Source organism: Clinocottus analis, unplaced genomic scaffold (genome assembly GCF_023055335.1).
Source record: "Clinocottus analis isolate CAN_PGR_092001 unplaced genomic scaffold, fCliAna1.0.p SCAF_5, whole genome shotgun sequence".
Classification (NCBI taxonomy): domain Eukaryota; kingdom Metazoa; phylum Chordata; class Actinopteri; order Perciformes; family Cottidae; genus Clinocottus; species Clinocottus analis.
In genome coordinates, this window is record NW_027176207.1 from 2,001,410 (window position 1) to 2,019,445 (window position 18,036).

Below are 18,036 nucleotides of genomic sequence, written 5' to 3' on the forward strand. Positions count from 1 at the left end.
TCATGACAAATCACGCCGATTAAAGAACTTGATTGGAGTAATTAGACAGCTCCGAGCACCCCCACCCCGCCTCCATTAGCTCCTGATCCAGGAAAATGAATAGCCGTGGCCCAGAGCCCATGCTGACGCTGATGGTCATCGATTTGATGCGGGCGTGGGGGCGCCGCATGGTTTTTTTTCTTGTCCTCCCTCTGACTGCCAGCGATGTTTCTTGCGCTTGATGTCTGAGAAGAAAACCCGTTTTTTTGTTTTTTTTTCCTTCCCTACAAGTCGTCCTCAGGCGCTGCCGCGCGCCCGTGAAGCTCCGGCGCCATCAATCCCTCCCGCGAAGCGACGCCGATGTAGTTAGAGAGATTGAATGGCGCCGGGAACGCGGGGAGGCGAGGCCCGAAAACACCCACGCGCCGCTATTTCAAGGGTTGGAATTAAAACGACCCACTGATCCACGGTGAGGAGAAGAGGAGAGGATTTCCAATTGATGCTCTCTCCGGTCGTAGATTGTCCGGTTAGATAACAGGTACGAGACAGAGCAGACAGAAGAGAGGACGGCTTCTCTCACTACATAAAGCTGCCTCCTCCACCTCCCCCACATAAGCAGATCAATGCTCTGCCACTGCCTCTCTCTCTGATTGCTCATCTTCACTAACAACAGGGTTTATAGCTCTATTGTCCAGCGAGTATCTACTATATTGGCTCTGGACCTCCCCCTCCCCTTCTGGGTGACAATGTATGAAATGGGTCATTCTCCCCGAGATGCTCTCCCTCCAATTTTCGGTCTTATAGGACACGGGCTTATCGCCTTATGCCGCAGGCTTTGGCTCGCAGGAAAACCTCCGTCGCAGTGGAGATAGTCCTTCGCTCCGGCCGCAGAGGCTCTGAGAGACGCTCTCTTAATACGATCCGGGCTACGCACGTCTCCTGCGATTCAGAAAGTGTCACTGCAGATGTTATTAAAGCAATTCCACAGCAGTCGGGGCCGAAATGCAGCAATTTAGCTGCTGACGACTTCATTAAAACCTCCTATTTCTTGCCGTCTCAATTGACTGTGGACTGCTTGACGTTAACTTGCTGGTGTGCACGTGTGAAAACTAAAATTCAGAAATGCATCGATGTGCAACATCTTGTAATTCAGACATGCACGTCTCATGCTTCTGCCTCGTATTTAAATAAGCTCTTACCCTTGGTGCCTTAAACTTGCATTATTGTTAATGTCCTCTGGTTGTATAGAAGTCTATCAGAAACTGACTCTACTGCTTCTCACTGGATTTATTCCCTCAGTAAACATTGTAAGCATGAGTTTATGGTCTCAACTGCTTGCTTCAAGTCTTCTTCAATACAGCATGATTGTAAATTATTTAGAGTAGAATAGACAATAAAGCAGGGGGCGCTTTAGGGCGGGGCTTCCATGTGACGGACAGGTCTCTAGCGGCATGGGAGTTGTCACCATTTTCTTCTGTTTTCACTGCAGTGGCTGGTTGCCTAAAATTGTCTTCTTTATCCTTCCGTTGCCCTTCGTTCCGCCCTCTCGTGTCACGTCTGGTTGCAAAATGAAAAAAACAAGATGGCAACAGACAAAATCCAGAAAGGGTAGAACCAAAACGTCAAAGCGGGAGTCTCAAAACATCTTTAAGACTCGTCTAACTACCTGCAGTCAAAATAACACACACTTTCATGCAATAAAAAGACCTAGCACACACTTGCCTCTTTGATGTGTGTGTGTGAGCGTTGCGCGGATGTGTGTGTGTGTGTGTTTAAAGGGAGGTCTGCCGATTAGAGCGAGTGAGGCCCTGTGAAGAGAGCTCATTAGAGAGCTGGAAAATGTCTCCCGACACCACGGGGGTTCAAATCGTGCAGCGTCCTCACGCCCGAGTCAGTGAGGTAGAAACACCACTGAAGAAGAACGCGGACCCTCGCATGCAAAGTGGCCCTCGAGCCGCGTGTGGACTGTGCCGCCGTATCGCAGCCAAACCTCGCTGACGGTCACCGAGCATTAGCTGAGACGTTCGGCAGGAGGCCGTTTCATGCCGTACCGTCTCCGCCGAGAGCCACTCCAACTGATCACATGTATACCGGACCTGAACGCACATCTAATATACATAAAAGGGCAACGCTCCCCGCAGCGGCGGAGCACTCAGACGACTCGGGGGGGCGTCGCCCGGCCTCGGATCGCAAAACGAACAGCTCGCTTTAATTGCTGCGCCCGTCTAATTGGCTCCCGCGGCGAGGCCGTCGCTCATGGCAGACTCTCCATCACACCGTATCTCTGGAGAAGGACACTGTTTGGGGTGGGGGTGAGGTTTCTTTGGGTAAAGGGAGGATGGGGGAGGGTCCGCCATGCTGTCAGGGTTGGAGGAGGAGCTTGCAACCTGCCTCGTGGCCTCAGCCGCGTGGGTGACGTCCGGTCTGAGCCAAACGGAAAAAACCAGACCCCCCAGCCGCCATTTTAATTGTGTATAATGCCTGGCATTGCTCTCAGCGTCCCAGCGTTTCATCCCCCGCTCTATCCCTTAATCCTGCACTCGCGTGCTCTCATTTAAAGAGGAACATTAGAAATTGGAGAGGCAGCAGCGGCGGCAGGGGGGGGGAGTCCAAGCTGGCAAACGAGAGTCTCCTTTTATTGCAGCTTAACGAGACGACTCAAGTCCGTCCAGAGCTTTTTAAACGCTGGCGGGCTGAGTGGTCGCCCGCCCGCCGCGGCGCGTGGGGGCCGGTCAGCGCCGGGTGACTGCTCTCCTCCATGTTTTTTCTCATCATTCGCCAAGCCGCCGCCTGCCGCTGCTACGCTGCTGCACAAGGCACCGCGACGCTTTCACACCGCTCGCCAAACCCGGAGTTCGCCCACGATGACCGGACTTTGACAGACGGCCGCAGTTCACTCCCCTCCATCCTTTCTTTTCCTTTGTGGAGCGCAGTCACGCTCAGGGAAGGAGGGACGGGTGGAGGAATTAGGGGAAGCAAAGTCTAATCCAGCTCCACCTTCTTAAAGGTGCATTTTTATTCCATTCACGCCTGCAGTCAAAGGGAGGATGGAAACAGGAACATTTGTCCCGCGTCCTGGCGTTCCAGTGTGAGCCCGCCGCCTCTCGTGTCTGGCCTTGACCCCCCGCAAATGAAAAAGCTCACTAATTGGCTTGCCCTGCATTCAATTAAATCGCGCTCCCCTCACACATGAAGGATTATCCGGCTTTCTACGAATGACAAATGTGATGTGGATAAAATGTCACGAGGTATTACCGGGAAAGTGAATTCTCTCCGTACCGACGCGGGATCACAGAGCTCGTCATTAATTACAGACTCAGCTCGCCTGGAATTTGCCTGGGAGCTGTGGTTATTGAAGCAGTGTGTGTGTGTGTGTTTGTGTGTGTGTGTGTGTGTGCCTTCAGATTGTGGATTAGAGCCAACTACAGTCACTACGGTTTTCGTGGCCCTCGGCGTTAGCACACACTGAGCTCATCCTAAATGTTGTACTGGAGGACACACACATCATGCTAATGACGCTAACAGGCTACGCTGGGTTAGGCCCGTGTCTTTAATGGCATCCTCACTAATAATCACTACTTGGAGGATGAGGACATTATGGCTGAAGTTCAAGAGCCGGCTGCAAGCATGCAGCAACTTCGCAGCAGAGGATTGTTGCGTCTGTGAGGTGAAGATAAGATAGCACAGCAGAAATGTCTGACGTATGAATCTCTTTGTGTCTTCACACTGCAAAAATTTAAGATGAAATATCTTAAATCAAGGCATTATACGCATGTTTTTTGATTGACAAGATATTTCTTATCAGGCAGTTTTTATTTTAGAGCATTTCACTTGTTTCAAGAAGTCTTGGCAAGTCAGATTTTCTTGTTCTGTTGGCAGATGATTTGTCTTAATTTAAGTAATATTTCCCTAATTTTATTACTTTTTTTTCTTGTTTTTGGAAGCTGAATTTTTGCAGTGCATGTTAGAAACCAGGCGGCACACGACGGGTCTGAAAAGTGAAGCCAATGCAGGAGAGCCTTAAAGTTGCATTCTCTCTCGTGGCCATCAGGGGGCGACGCCTCTGGGTGGAAAAATAAGTCTGATTGTACAAAAGTCTATGAGGAAATAACCCTCGTTCAGTAAACATTGTAAACATACATGTAATCTCTTAATCTCTACTTTCAATCAGGATGTTCATTTTGTAAATTAATATCACTTTAGGCCGCGGGTATCTGTTTGCTACCGCGACGTTGACGGTCTGGGGGTTGTCCATGTTGTCGTCAGAGAGCTTTAAACATTTCGCAGTCTGCTTTCTGGTTGCATGAAATCATTGTCCATTAGCTCCACCCTCTCGTGTCACTTCTGGTTGCAAATAACCAAGATGGCGACGGCCTCGAGCCCCGTCGTCTGCAAACCAACGACTGCGTTCGCTTCTCGTGAAGAGTCTGCGGTTGTACAGCTGGAGCCACTAGAACAGAGACGAGGACGAGGACGCGCTCCTTCACGGGCTTGCTGATTGTGAACATTGGTAATCATGTGAATCGGGGCAGCTGGCCAAGCAGGAAGCGCCAGCTCTCTGCCAAAACGCTCCCTGTAGAGTCCTTCACATAATCCGGACCGGCTTCTCACTCCAGGAGGCCGCTGCCTCCGACCCAGCATCCCCCGTCACCTGACGGCGTCGGTTTGATTTGTGGCAAAATGTGTTTCCACCACAAAGGTATCATCATGCAAGTATCACACAAAGGGAATGTAATATATATACTGACAATGGATTCATCCTGATTCCATCTCACTTTAATATGTTGCTGCTAAAAATGGCCGGAGCAACAAAACCCAACTGCTGAGCACCGCTTCCTGATGAAAACACAGCCCTCCATGTCGACTACACTCCTCTGGAGGCTTGTTTCCTTCTTCTTCTTCGTCCCAATATTGGGATTTAAATAACTTTTGGCAGGTTACACATTTTAATGTAATGTTTGCGTGTGAGCTCAGCTCACCTACAGGTAAATAGCTGTCAGTGTCAAGCGCTCGACTGCGCTGGAGGAAGCTCTTCATGGCTCGCACCCCAATAACCCGACTGTAAGGAAGAGATAAACAACCGCTGTTTCCACTGGAAACGCTAAAGTCACTTGACATCAAATCCCCAACGCGACCGCAATGCTTACTCGCTTGGTTGGGTTTTGTGCTCAAGACATATTGGGCTTCATGCGAGACAATTTTTATATTTTTATAATAAATCTCTTTCTCTGTGAGGCTCAGTGCAAGTGTTCCAGGTCGGATTCATGAAAATTTATTAACCCGTTGAAAAAAGTGGAACCAATTTTGTCTCTAGAGCTCCTTTCCCCTGTGTTTGAGTCACTGTAGGAACCCCAAATTACAATACTTGTGTTTATTGTATGTATTTGTTCAGCATAGTCTTGGGAAAAAAATGTGTATCTGTAAAAAAAATCACTTTTAAAAGATATTTTGATCATGAACATCCAGCATGATATGAGCCAGATTCCCCAAAAATGCCTCCTGGAGCGTCAATAAGACACATTTTTGGAAAGATTAGGACCTAAAGAATCAGAACCTGTAATAAAAACCACAATAAAACAAAGTCTCGGCCTGTTAGGAAGGAGTTTCAGTCAAAAAACTGTCGTTCGGTTCAAAAATGGAAAAAAAAATACAGATTTTATCCCACAAGACTGTCTGAATGGGGCATGCTGGGACTTAAAATACGGCATCAGCGCTGTGCTGCGACACAGACAGTGAAGGAAGGTCTGGTGTGAGCGGTCCTTGACTCCAGAGCTGACTCTTCAGCTGCTGAACGCTCCGCCGTGTTTTATTTTAGAGCTGAAAAGATGCTGAAGATGACACCGTGAGGGCGGAGCTATTTAAAATGTACGCACCCGACAGGGAAACAAACGAGGACGCTCGTCCTCATCCTCATTAGTCACATCTTCATCATGAATACAGACACAGAGGCGTTGGTGTTCCCGTACTCACCCCTGCTCCTCCATCATCTCCTGGAGCTCCATACATTTCAGCTCCACCCTCCTCTTCCTCTCGTGGTCCAGAATCTCCCTGTGCGGCTTTTTCAGCAGGACCGGCTCTTCTTTGGGCTCCCTATCCTCTTCCTCCTCCTCCTCCTCCTCTTCCTCCGCGGCAGCGGCAGCCGGCTGCCCGTCCTCGGTCTTGGCTCGTAGCAGCGCGGTCGGCGTCGCGCCGCCCGATCCCGCGGCCGCCGTTCCCGCTCCCGCTCCCGCTCCCGGTCCGGGGACGGCGGGCTGGGCCATCCCGTTGGCGCCGTCCTTAGGAGACGGCACCCTCGCCGCATCGTACATGGTGACGGATTTCTGAGGAGAGAAAGACGGAGAGGAACGGTCACACGAGCGCGAGACCGGATTACGGCACTTTCATGTTAATATGTCAGAGTCTAATCTTTCCAAGAACTCTCATCTGGGAGGATTTCCAATGCATTAGTGAGTCATATGCGCCGGTAATGGTGCCGAGAGTCACATGGCACACATCCAATAAAATATGGTTTCAAATTAAGACCCTCTTCCCTTTGAAGACCCCCTGAAGGCCGCTTTACGGGCCCTGAACCTCTGGAACCACAAAGCTGCACGCTTTGCTCAGTTCTACCATTGGAAACCATTTTGAGAACATGACATCTGTTTCACTCCTTTTTAGCATTAAAAAAAGTGAAAATATGAACCCAAAATATATATATTTCTATATTTGCCGCATGCGTCATGAATTGGAAGTTACATTACATTTAGCTGAAGCGACTAGACACAGCAACGAGGAGCCATTCAGGGTTGAGTGTCTTGCTCAAGGACACAACAACAGGGACTAGCGGAGCCGGGGCTCAAACCACCGAGACTCTGATTGAAAGACTAGCATGCTAACCACTGAGCCACAGTCGCCACAATTTGCTTTAAGGAGTTAAAAGCCCGTCTAACCCGTCAGCATAACAAACGAATGTGCAAATTGATTCAACTATTAGATGAACCTGGAAGAAAAAACAAACAGGACACTTGTGGCGTCTGGAGGAGGAGACGCATCCGTACATGCACACGTATGGAGATGAAGAGGAAGACGCCAACGCTGGAAGGTGGGATGTGATGTGATGCCTCTGGGCGGGCTGCAGCCTGAGCGTCAACATACTGCACATGACGCACTTTCACGTAGACATGCAGCGGCAGCGGCTTCGTCTTCATGACTCGACAGCCCGGTGCAGTACGAAGGTTAGAGGGGAGGAGAGAAGGAGGATGAGAAGAGCGGAGGACATGAAGCAGCTTAAGGACACTGGAAGAACTCTGCCGCGAGAGAACAGGTGACAGGGCGGAAAGTGGAAAGTATTGATGCAACTCCTGCATCAACGCTGAATGCGTTCTTTGGTTTCAACTCGTTCGACCTTTTCTGTTTTCTGGCTGCTGCGCTGAAAAAAGGATGAGGTTGTCATTTTGGTGACAAAAAAAGAAAAAGAAAGTTGTCCTGTACAAGTGCTGCACGGACTGATTAAGATGGATTGTCCTGTTAGGGCCACTGTAGAACATGCGCGAGGAGAAGAAGGCCTCGGCGTACCCACGAGGCCGCTCGGCCCTCTCTCCGCTCGCGACTAATGGCTTCATTTTTCACCGAGGAGGCAAAAAAAAAAAAGAAGAAGAAGAAGAAGAAGAAGGGCCCCGGCTGAGGCACTTCATCACTGTCACAGGAAACGGAGGCGGTGTGACTCGGAGGCCGGACGGACGGACCTGCGGATGCACGGTCGCGTCTCGCTCCGGCCTCACCGCCGCGCAGACCGGCGGCTCCGTCTTCTGGCTTCTGGGAGAGTTTTTTTGGGACTAGTTGATGGTTGAAGCGCTTGTTTTTTGAAGAGCGGCGCGCGCTGGTAAACAGATAAAAAAACAAAAAACAGAAAACGACTCTGGAGCTATCGAGGGCTGACGGAGGAACAGGTGGCGGGACAGCAGGAGGCACCGGCGCTGAATCTATTACAGTAAATCAGCACTTGATATTCTGAGGCGGCCGTGTCTCATCTGCACACGCTCAAACACGGACAACACGCCTGCAGGATATTCCATAGCTCCGAGGGCCCGAACCGACGGAGAAGGCCCTCAATTAGCTTGTTTTCTGCTAATTGTAATGTGAGAATAGAGGCAACGCTTCCTGACTTTCCTGTTTTAATCAAAACAGCTGGACTGCTCAGGTCTGGATCATCCATCCAGGGGGACGCACGAGTGTCTCCACATGCGACCGCCAGCACACCAGAAGCTGTTTCAGCCGTAGGGAGATTAATTAAAGTGAAGATATCATCTGAAAAATCTGCGAGGGAGGGGGAGGGGGAGGACCCTCCCGTCCCGTCTCAAATGAAAGCCAGATGTGGGAGTCAAAAGCCGAGGGCCAAACGTCGCGTCCATGTTAAACCGCGCTGTAAATATCAAGCCATCTCATTACACTAATGCATCATTCTGCAGTCACTCCTTTTGTTCCCAAGAGTGGTGTGTGTGTGTGTGTGTGTGTGTGTGTGTGTGTGTGAGGGTGTGTGAGGGGGAGGAGGGGCGGCAAAATCTGTTCCCTTTCAAGTTAAGACATCTCAATCGTTTAATTGAGTAATGAAAAATAGAAGAAGGAAGAAAAAAAAAAAAAAAAACCCCGAGCAGAAAGGGAGACTTGTCAGCGCGCTGATAAGGCGGCGGAGCGCACAATTAATTGTGCGCGAGTCCTCTGCGGGGACGGAAGGTTATCTGCAGCTGTACAGTAATAATGGCGGCGCCAGCCTCTCCTCCGTCGTGATTGCGAGGGCGTGCGAGGCCGTCGCTTCCCTCCAAACGCGGCTCGTAATGAGTCATTATGCTAAGTGACGCTGTGCAGAGCCGCGCAGTGTTCAAACCACCGGGAGATAATGCGCACTTGATCGCTCCACATTGTGTTTTTTTAGAGAGGCGGCGCTGGTATGGCGCTGAAATAAAAGAGACATTAGGCTCGCCTCCTCCTCCACCATCAGGTGAAGGAAGCGCCGGTTCTTTGACCCTGATTGGTGGCCTCTGATGTGGAGGACCCGCCTTCCTGTTTTATTTTGCAGTTTGTGTCTCGTTTCCTCCGTGTCCCTGTGTGCCTTGTCCCTGATTGTGCTTGTGTGTCTCCTGATTGGTTCATTCCCTTCACCTGCCCTCAGCCACGCCCATGTGTCCCCTGATTTACTGTCTGTATTTGGGGAGTTTTTCCTGATCCCATGTGAGGTCCTGGGCCAGGATGTCATGTGTACAGACTGTAAAGCCCTCCGAGGATAATCTTGCATTTGTGATTTTTGGCTGTACAAAATAAATTGTATTGAATGGTTTATGGTGTACACCTGTGTTTCCCCTCTCTTATATATACTTCCCTTTTTCTTATATATACTTCACTTTTCTGGTCGAGAGCTCCTGCTGTTTTGCTTCTGCCTTTTTTTGTAAAGTAAAGTGCTTTTCTTTTATTTTCCTGCAAACCTGCCTCCTGTCTTGTCCCTCCACACCCGGCCGTGACCCTCCGCTTGCGTCGAACCTCGCGCAACTAAAATCGGGCCCGTGGCGGAGGAAAGATCGACGCCGGCCGTCGCTAAACGCTGACGGGTTGCTGCGATTTCTGGTCGAGCATCGTGCTCTCTCAACGCAGGGCGGACTCATCGGCTCTACGGGGGGATGGATCGCACACTTAAAGCTCAATTAATAGGCACAACATTCACGGCCACACTGTGGGAAAAAAAAACTCTTTGTCTCATTAGGAATCTAATGTAGCATTAGGCTAATGAGACATTAGATAGGCCTGGACGACAGCCACGGTGTAATTATGGTGATTTTATTATTTCCTCCTTTTTTTCCCCCCCCGTGGAGGATTGTGTCTTTTATAAATAAGGTGTAAATGACATTGTTTGAGCCACTCTGCAGCTGCAATCCAGGGATATGTGATGGATTAACAGTTAACAGCCTGCCATTAGAAGCTAATTCACACAAAGGAATTGACCTCAGCAGCTCCCCGAGCAGGAGGGCGATCAATGAGTTTGTGTTTGTGAAGACGTGATGTATTCAGCATTACGTCCCATCGCTGCAATACATTTTATTTGGATCATTGTGTCAATGTTCATAACAACGCCACCGACCTTCTGATACTCGGAGTATATTATAATAATGATACGACAGAAGGGGATGGATTTTATGTTGCAGATTTTCATTTGATTGCAGTATAAATATAAACGTGAGGGTCAGATGTGAAAGCTTTTCTGTCTATAAACCGATTACTAGATGGAACATATACATCTAAAAAAAACAACTATAAACGTCATTACAATCATTGCCAACTGATCCATCGATAAGCCCCGCCCCCACTGCTACGATGGAGTCCACACGGTCACAAACTGCACTTCCTGAAGAAATATGAGCTGGTTTTTTGGAACATAAATTTCAGAAAGCAGCAGAATCTGAGAACAAAATGTGTTTGAAGGACATGTCCATGGCGTCAAACTGATTCAGCAGCAACAACAGGTTCAAAAGTCAAAAAGATTAAACCTCCAGGTTAAAGTGTAACGCTGCGCTGTGATTGGCCAGAGAGGCGGTCGGTGATATTAGTTGTTCATCAGCTCCACCTGAGCCGGTAGAAAGCGTGCACCTCTTTCTATTTGCAGCATGTTTTCCGTATCTGAATATATGATTATTGTGCAGTTTTTCATGGCACAGCAGGACGGTTTCAGCACAGAACATATGCGCGGCCATCTGTACATTTAGTCCTCATGTAAATACTGCAGATACGAGACGAGCGTCAACAGATTGTGTACGTTACGTTTCCATTCTGCAGCACGTCTCTGTTATAATTATGAAGGTTGTGGATGACTGCAGTCTGCACTTGACTGCAGGAAAGAGATTAGATTGTGTTCAAGTGACAGATTGATGCCAGGCAGCCGCTCATGTGGTTACTTCCTCCTTCTATTCATGCAGGTCGACTCGTATTGATCTCCCCCAGAAAAAAAGAGATCAGAGACGAACAAATGCACTAAATCTCAACTTAAATCATTTATTACTTTGTAGTTTCTCTTGTTTTGACTACCTGTAGACATGCATCTAGTGGATTTATTTTGTATAAAATCAGAAGGAGCAGCACATGATGCATTACGTGTTGCCCATCGGCTGCAATGCCGTCTACTCAGCATCGCCGTCAAAAGACTCTTTCAGTCATTATTTAACAATATTAATCTGAGCTTCATCAACACACGACAACCATACTGGAGGAACAAATGCTGTACTACTGTACTACTGATGTACTACTGTACTACTGCTGTACTACTGTACTACTGCTGTACTACTGCTGTACTACTGTACTACTGCTGTACTACTGCTGTATTACTGTACTACTGCTGCTGTACTACTGTACTACTGCTGTATTACTGTACTACTGCTGTACTACTGCTGTACTACTGCTGTACTACTGTACTACTGCTGTACTACTGCTGTACTACTGATGTACTACTGCTGTACTACTGCTGTACTACTGTACTACTGATGTACTACTGCTGTACTACTGCTGTACTACTGCTGTACTACTGCTGTACTACTGTACTACTGCTGTACTACTGCTGTATTACTGTACTACTGCTGCTGTACTACTGTACTACTGCTGTACTACTGCTGTACTACTGTACTACTGCTGTACTACTGTACTACTGTTGTACTACTGCTGCTGTACTACTGTACTACTGCTGTACTACTGCTGTACTACTGTACTACTGCTGTACTACTGCTGTACTACTGCTGTACTACTGTACTACTGCTGTACTACTGTACTACTGTTGTACTACTGCTGTACTACTGCTGCTGTACTACTGATGTATTACTGTATTACTGCTGTACTACTACTGTACTACTGATGTATTACTGTATTACTGCTGTACTACTGCTGTACTCTACTGTTGTACTCCTGTTGTGATCCTGTTGTACTCCTATTGTACTCCTATTGTACTCCTGCTGTACTGTACTCCCGTTGTACTCTCGTTGTACTCATGTTGTACTCTCCTTGTACTCTCGTTGTACTCTCGTTGTACTCCCGTTGTACTCTCGTTGTACTCTCGTTGTACTCTCGTTGTACTCTTGTTGTACTCTCGTTGTACTCTCGTTGTACTCTTGTTGTACTCTCGTTGTATTCTTGTTGTACTCTTGTTGTACTCTCGTTGTACTCCTGTTGTACTCTCGTTGTACTCTAGTTGTACTCTCGTTGTACTCTCGTTGTACTCTTGTTGTACTCTCGTTGTACTCCTGTTGTACTCTCGTTGTACTCTAGTTGTACTCTCGTTGTACTCTCGTTGTACTCCTGTTGTACTCCCGTTGTACTCTCGTTGTACTCTCGTTGTACTCTCGTTGTACTCTCGTTGTACTCCTGGCCGCTGCAGCGTTCTCGTGTCATAACAGGAATAATTGTTGTTCCATCGTCTCACATCCGGCTCCTCTCACAGTGCCGCCTGATTAAAAGCTATTGACGGGTTGATGGCGCGTGTCGTTGCAATTAGAGTGAAACAACTCGCGGGCAGCAACACGCTCGCATTCATTTGGACTTTCAGAAGAACCTGGAGGTGGAGCCCCTCCCCTCCTCTCGCTAAGGTCACTCTGTGTCGTGCACAAAGACTCCGATGATTGGATCTCGGGCGGCGGCGGCGTGCCCTCCACCGTGATTGCAGGGTAGCAGTAACAGGGGGCGTGACCCCGGCTGTCAGAGGGAAGCCGGGGGAAAAACATCCAGGGAGGCTGTCTCTCAGAAAACAACAGCAAAAACAAAATCAGAGCCAAAGGTGATTTGAATATAATTGCGAGACTTTCTCCCTCTATCTGCGATCTCTCTCTTTCCATCACGCCCCCCAAAAAAATAAATAATCTGCCCCTCGGCTGGAAGCTTGTGTTTTGTTTTCCAGCACTTTGGCAACCCAGAGGATGCGTTTAGCTCTCCCAAGGTCAGCTGCGTCTTCATTCGAGGCACGTTGGATCGCTGTTGGGAAACAAGCAACTTTCTTTTTCTCTTTTTTTCTGGTTTTTATGTGCATACAAAACCGTGCGGAGGAGGTGTGAGGAGGAATGGTAATGGGGAAGCAGGGAGGCGCACCGCGGCCTTGCTTGAATGTTTAAAAGGGGGATCAGAAGTTTTGACGCATGTCATTTCTTTTTCAGCTGCTGTTTACCGAAAGCTCGGCCGCTCGTGCGATTCAGCGAGATCGTGCTAAATAATACAAGAGAGGGAGAGTTCAGCTGAGATTCTGGCACGCTTTTTCACACAACAGCTGCTCAGATTTGGTAAATTTATGCCGATTTTAAAGTCCCGGGAACAGAAGTTAGAGCGTCTTGAGCTTCGCTGCTGTGACCGATTCCCCGGAAAAATTGAATATTTAGGCGGCGGCGTGTCGCAAGAGGGATTCGAATCCTTCGCGTTTGATTGGGTCGCTCCAAAATGGGGCGGGGTTAAGAAATGTAGCGCGATACGGCGGTGAGGACGGATGCCATGGTATTGGCTATTATTGGTTGGTGTTTAACCTGAACCACCAGATGGTTTGTCACACACAAAGGTAACAGTTTGGGAAAAAGACATGCACTTTAAAAAAAAATGACTTGGCAAGCTATTGAACGATCTGTCAATCAAAATCAAAGGAGGGCGAGAACATAATTTCCATTGAGACGTTTCTTGCTCTTCTTTCAATTAACAAACTATGTGATCACGAGAGGTAAGTTGGCTCAAGCTGACGTCAGCGCACCTAAAATTGTGTTGTACATGAAGAAAAGAGGATTTTTTTGTGTGCATGTATTGTGATATAGGTGCAGGGATGAGATCTAAAAGGCTTTAAAAGTAATTTCTCATTTCATCTTTAATAGGCATGCGGGGGTTTCTGTAAAGTCCTTCACTTACTTCTCCGTTGGTGCATTGGGAGCTGCTGCAGCACGCCGTGAAATACGAGATGTCTACTCTACCGGGGGAAAGAGAGAGCTGAAGCAGAGGGAGCCTATAGCGGATCTGCTGCTGCGCCGAAGGGCTAAAAAACGCAGAGCTCTGCAAAAGACTACAGCTACTATAAGAGCCACTTTCTGCAACGGGACGGGAACGAGTATCGACCGCCATACTGATGAGCGGCACGAGGGCGGCACGCAGTGAGAGGCCGGGAGGCGGCTGCAAAAAAAAATATGTGGCCTTCGGTTGGAGACAAAAACATCGCTGGCAACCTCGGAGAACCGAGTGTGACGGAAATAACCCGTCCCCGTCCCATTTCCCTCACAGTCGGGATAACGCAGAGAGGAAGGAGAGGCGCTGTCGACCGGCTGACAGCCGCGCTCATCCTGCCGAACGATCGGGCCGCGGGTCGACAATCCGGAGGTAGACACAATGGACCTTCAGGGCTTTGAATAGTTTTGCCCCGCTTTGCTCCTGAGCTTTTTTATGTATTTATTTATCACATTTTTAAATCCCTCCACGGCTGCTCGGCAGGTTTGCGTCCGCTCCGGCCGGCTGGTGGCACGACTGCATTGGCGGTGCGCACACTCGGGTGGGGGAGGAATGATTAGCACAGGACCGCCGCTGATGCGATTAGCGGGGTCACCGGCGGGGGAGAGGTCTGAGCAGCAGGACACAGCACAGCACGCCGAGAGAATCCCGGGGGATTAGCGACTCAGAATCTTTTTTTTATTATCTCTCTAATCTCGTCCGCATGTTGGAAATCGGAGGCATTTGTGGAAAATAATGTATAATGATTATTATTTACAATTTGAAACCGACATGGGGTCATTTTGCAGTGAAAAGTGCCAGATTTGTTAGAAAAATGTATTCCGTAAAAAAGTCGGGTTACAAGCCGCTCCTACCGTCGGTAGCGCTGCTGCTAGCTCCCTGCTGTAGCGAGCTAGCGCTGCTGCTAGCTCCCCGCTGCTGCAGCTGCTACTGCCCGCGTCGGGCGTCGAAACGGGGCCGGTCCCGCTAACTTCGTTGGTTGTCGGGGAGCTAGCAGGGAGCTAGCGGAGAGCTAACAGCAGTGCTAGTGGACAGCGAGCAGCAGTGCTAGCAGAGAGCTAGCAGCAGCACTAGCTGGCTACAGCGGGAGGCGGCTTGCAACCCCACTTTTACGGTCTATATATATCTATATTGATATAAATATCTATCTATCTATATATATATATATATATATATATATATATATATATATGAAAATTGGACCCAAAAGGCACTTTTTTTTTCGTTTGGCATTTACGCTACTTCGGTTTGCCATGATCGCCCTGAACGACCCCAAAGGCGCCACCTGTGACACGACACGGGAAAAGCAGGAAAAAGCAGAAAAGCAGGCGGGCATTTACCATTTACTGACTGTCCACGGCTAGCTGTACGGCTAGCTGTACGGTAGCCAAGATGGCCGCACGCAGCAGCACTCCCTCAGCGGTGGAGCCTCCACCTCTGAACTAAAGCAGTTGGTTCCTAAATGTAGGACAACCAACATAACATTGGCAAGCCGGGTATATTTATAACATAATTATACATTTGAGGGCTGTGTTTCTTCCTCTTCTGGTCGAGGTTAGCGAACTGATATCAACCCTCAATTAAATTACAAGCGCAACAGTGAATTAGCTAAAAAAAAAGAATAAAACGCTCGTCGTAACGGAGCTTTGGGATTCATGACTGTTATGTCATTTATTTTTAAACTGCAATCTCTCACAGGCTCAGGCAGTGCAGTAAACCAGGGTATTAAGAAACCCCCATGAACAGATGCTGCACATTGTATATATCATATACCGTGAATGTGTTTGATCAAAGCCTGACATGATTTCTCTGTAGCAGCTTAGCCTTCTTTAAATCTGCCTCACAGCCACATTGATTAAGTGGTAATAAACCCTGTGTGCCTGCAGAGGACAAAGAGGGCAGATCTCATGAAATTAAACTTAAATACGTGACAAAAGAAGTCCGCGTCGGACGTATTAATGCATTGCGCCTCCATCAGGAGTCCTTGCTTACTCAGCGGATCCACCTTAAGTTGCATTTCAGGTTTCGTCAACTGCTTTGGCCATTGTTCCACCACTTTAAGCTTCAATGTTCTTTTCGCCAACAATGCAGTTTATCTTAAAAAAAGCAGAAAATTCCAGCTGCAGCAAAATACTGCATGGCGTCGAAAAAAAAACTCTGTTCAAACTCACTTCGGGAGTCTTACTGCTTTTTGGGAATGAGGCAATAAATTACCAGAAATGATGTCCCTAAAAAAAAACTTCTGTCAAACTTCTGCTTGCATAAATTGAACGGTAGAATTAAAGCAAAGAAGGGAGAAGAAGGAAAAAAAACACGTTCTTTCAATCGAGGAGTGCGATAAGTGCAAACACACACACACATACACACACACACACACACACAGTCTCTGTGTCAAGCTGGGAATGTCAAAGAGCCATCTGGAGATTAGCCCGCCCCCATGCACTCGCCATGCAAACCGGCCGTCCATTATAGAATCCATCAAACGTGCAGCAGCTTGCAGCTCATTAGCATATACCAGCATGCACTTCTTCTGAGCACGTCGTCTGTGGCTGACGTGTTCTCACAAATTCATTATCTTCTCTGCACATATTTTCCCCCTCATACTGGAATATCATCCCTCGAATGGTTAAACTTTTTTTTAAATAAATTATTCACTCTGGAAATACTCCATGAAATGGTCATTTACTTGTATGATAATCTAACTCAGACGTTTCTGAAGGAGAGCGTCGATACTGCCGCTTCAAAGAGAAGCCTGTGGTCCGAATGCAGGGCGGCTAAAAGGTGTCCGAGGTTCCTCTCTAAGGTTCACTTGGAGTCCAAGAAAACTCAAACACAAACCACACTTGCATCACTTTTTGTGAGTCCAAATATAGCCGGCAATGTTAGAAACCGCACGGTGGTCCGATGCCAATCTTCCAGAGGCGATGCCTGTCAGTTAAAGGGTCCTTTAGACTCGGGTTTTACGCAGAGACAATAGCACGCAAGACCCTCAAGGGCCCCTTGCGTCGTCCCGTCAGCCATCTTGCGTCCGTCGCCCCAAAATGTCGGACTATCAGTCAAAGCTACGCAAGCCGTTTGCAGCCCGCAAGGCTGTGATTGGTCTGCTAACAACTTCCTTTCTGAGTCTCTCATGTCCGGTTTCATAGCATAATACCGCTGTTTTTAAAAGCCGCAGCAGAAACAGGAACAATGGATCCTGTTGAAGAACGTTTGGCTGAAGAGGTCCACAAATATGAGCATTTATAAAACCCGTCTGACGGAGTATCAGGACACAAAGATGGAGGTGAATTACTGGAGGGAGATGTCGGTGAACGTCGGTGTGCAGGTCGACTCTAAACGGTCGTTGCGCCACCTGCTGGTCTGGAGTATGGAAAAGGCGGGAACCAAAAACCAAACGATTTCGTCAATGCAACTGCGCGGCCAGCCACAGTTGCAGTTGCAAGAGTGCCATGTCAGAATCACAGCACAACAACAACAACCTCTCTCAAAGTTTCAAACAAAGCCCCTTTTCATTTCCCACAGGAATAAAGCGTGTCAGCGGTTTGCAGCCGCGTTGTTCTGCTCGGTGCTTCTTCTAAGTACAGGTTCGGTGGCGACGCCATTCCTGGATGGTAATCATCGGCAGCCGGCGGCCCTCCGCCGCTGCCACACAGCTCCATGCAGAGCAGAAAGCATGCGGGCTGATGAGTCATGAGCTCAAACCTCTGGTTAATTACACGGGGGACTCAGGCTCTCTGTCACTTAGCTCCAGGCGAGTGAAGCAAATTATTGTGTTATTAGTTCCCCACCAGCTAACACCCAGTTTGTTTGTTTTTTTTTCTTGTTTTTTTATGTTCCATCCCAAACGTTTCTAACTGATTGATGGAAACTGAAAAGATAACGATATCTGGCATTCCTCATTTATCTGCGCGAAATGACAGTTTGGAGCCGTGGAGCTCCGCGTGACGACCCGATCGCCATCAGGATGTTTCTTGTGTTTTAATTAATAGAATCACATCGTTCTTTGGGGGGCGGACAATGACTGATTTCATTCTACGATCACGGTTTTAACAATCTTAAATATAACGGTCCACATGGCATGAA

At 48.2% G+C, this 18,036-nt stretch overlaps 1 protein-coding gene across 1 annotated transcript in view; it reads right to left on the minus strand.

The window, feature by feature from the left end:
- The window catches only part of srrm3 (serine/arginine repetitive matrix 3), a 74,817-nt gene that overhangs the window by 31,079 nt on the left and 25,702 nt on the right, over nucleotides 1-18,036 (minus strand). Inside the window, exon 2 of the mRNA XM_068599857.1 lies at nucleotides 5,950-6,299. Within this exon, the coding sequence (XP_068455958.1) occupies nucleotides 5,950-6,287 (338 nt within the window). The 5' untranslated portion in view covers nucleotides 6,288-6,299. The remainder of the gene's footprint in view (nucleotides 1-5,949; nucleotides 6,300-18,036) is intronic.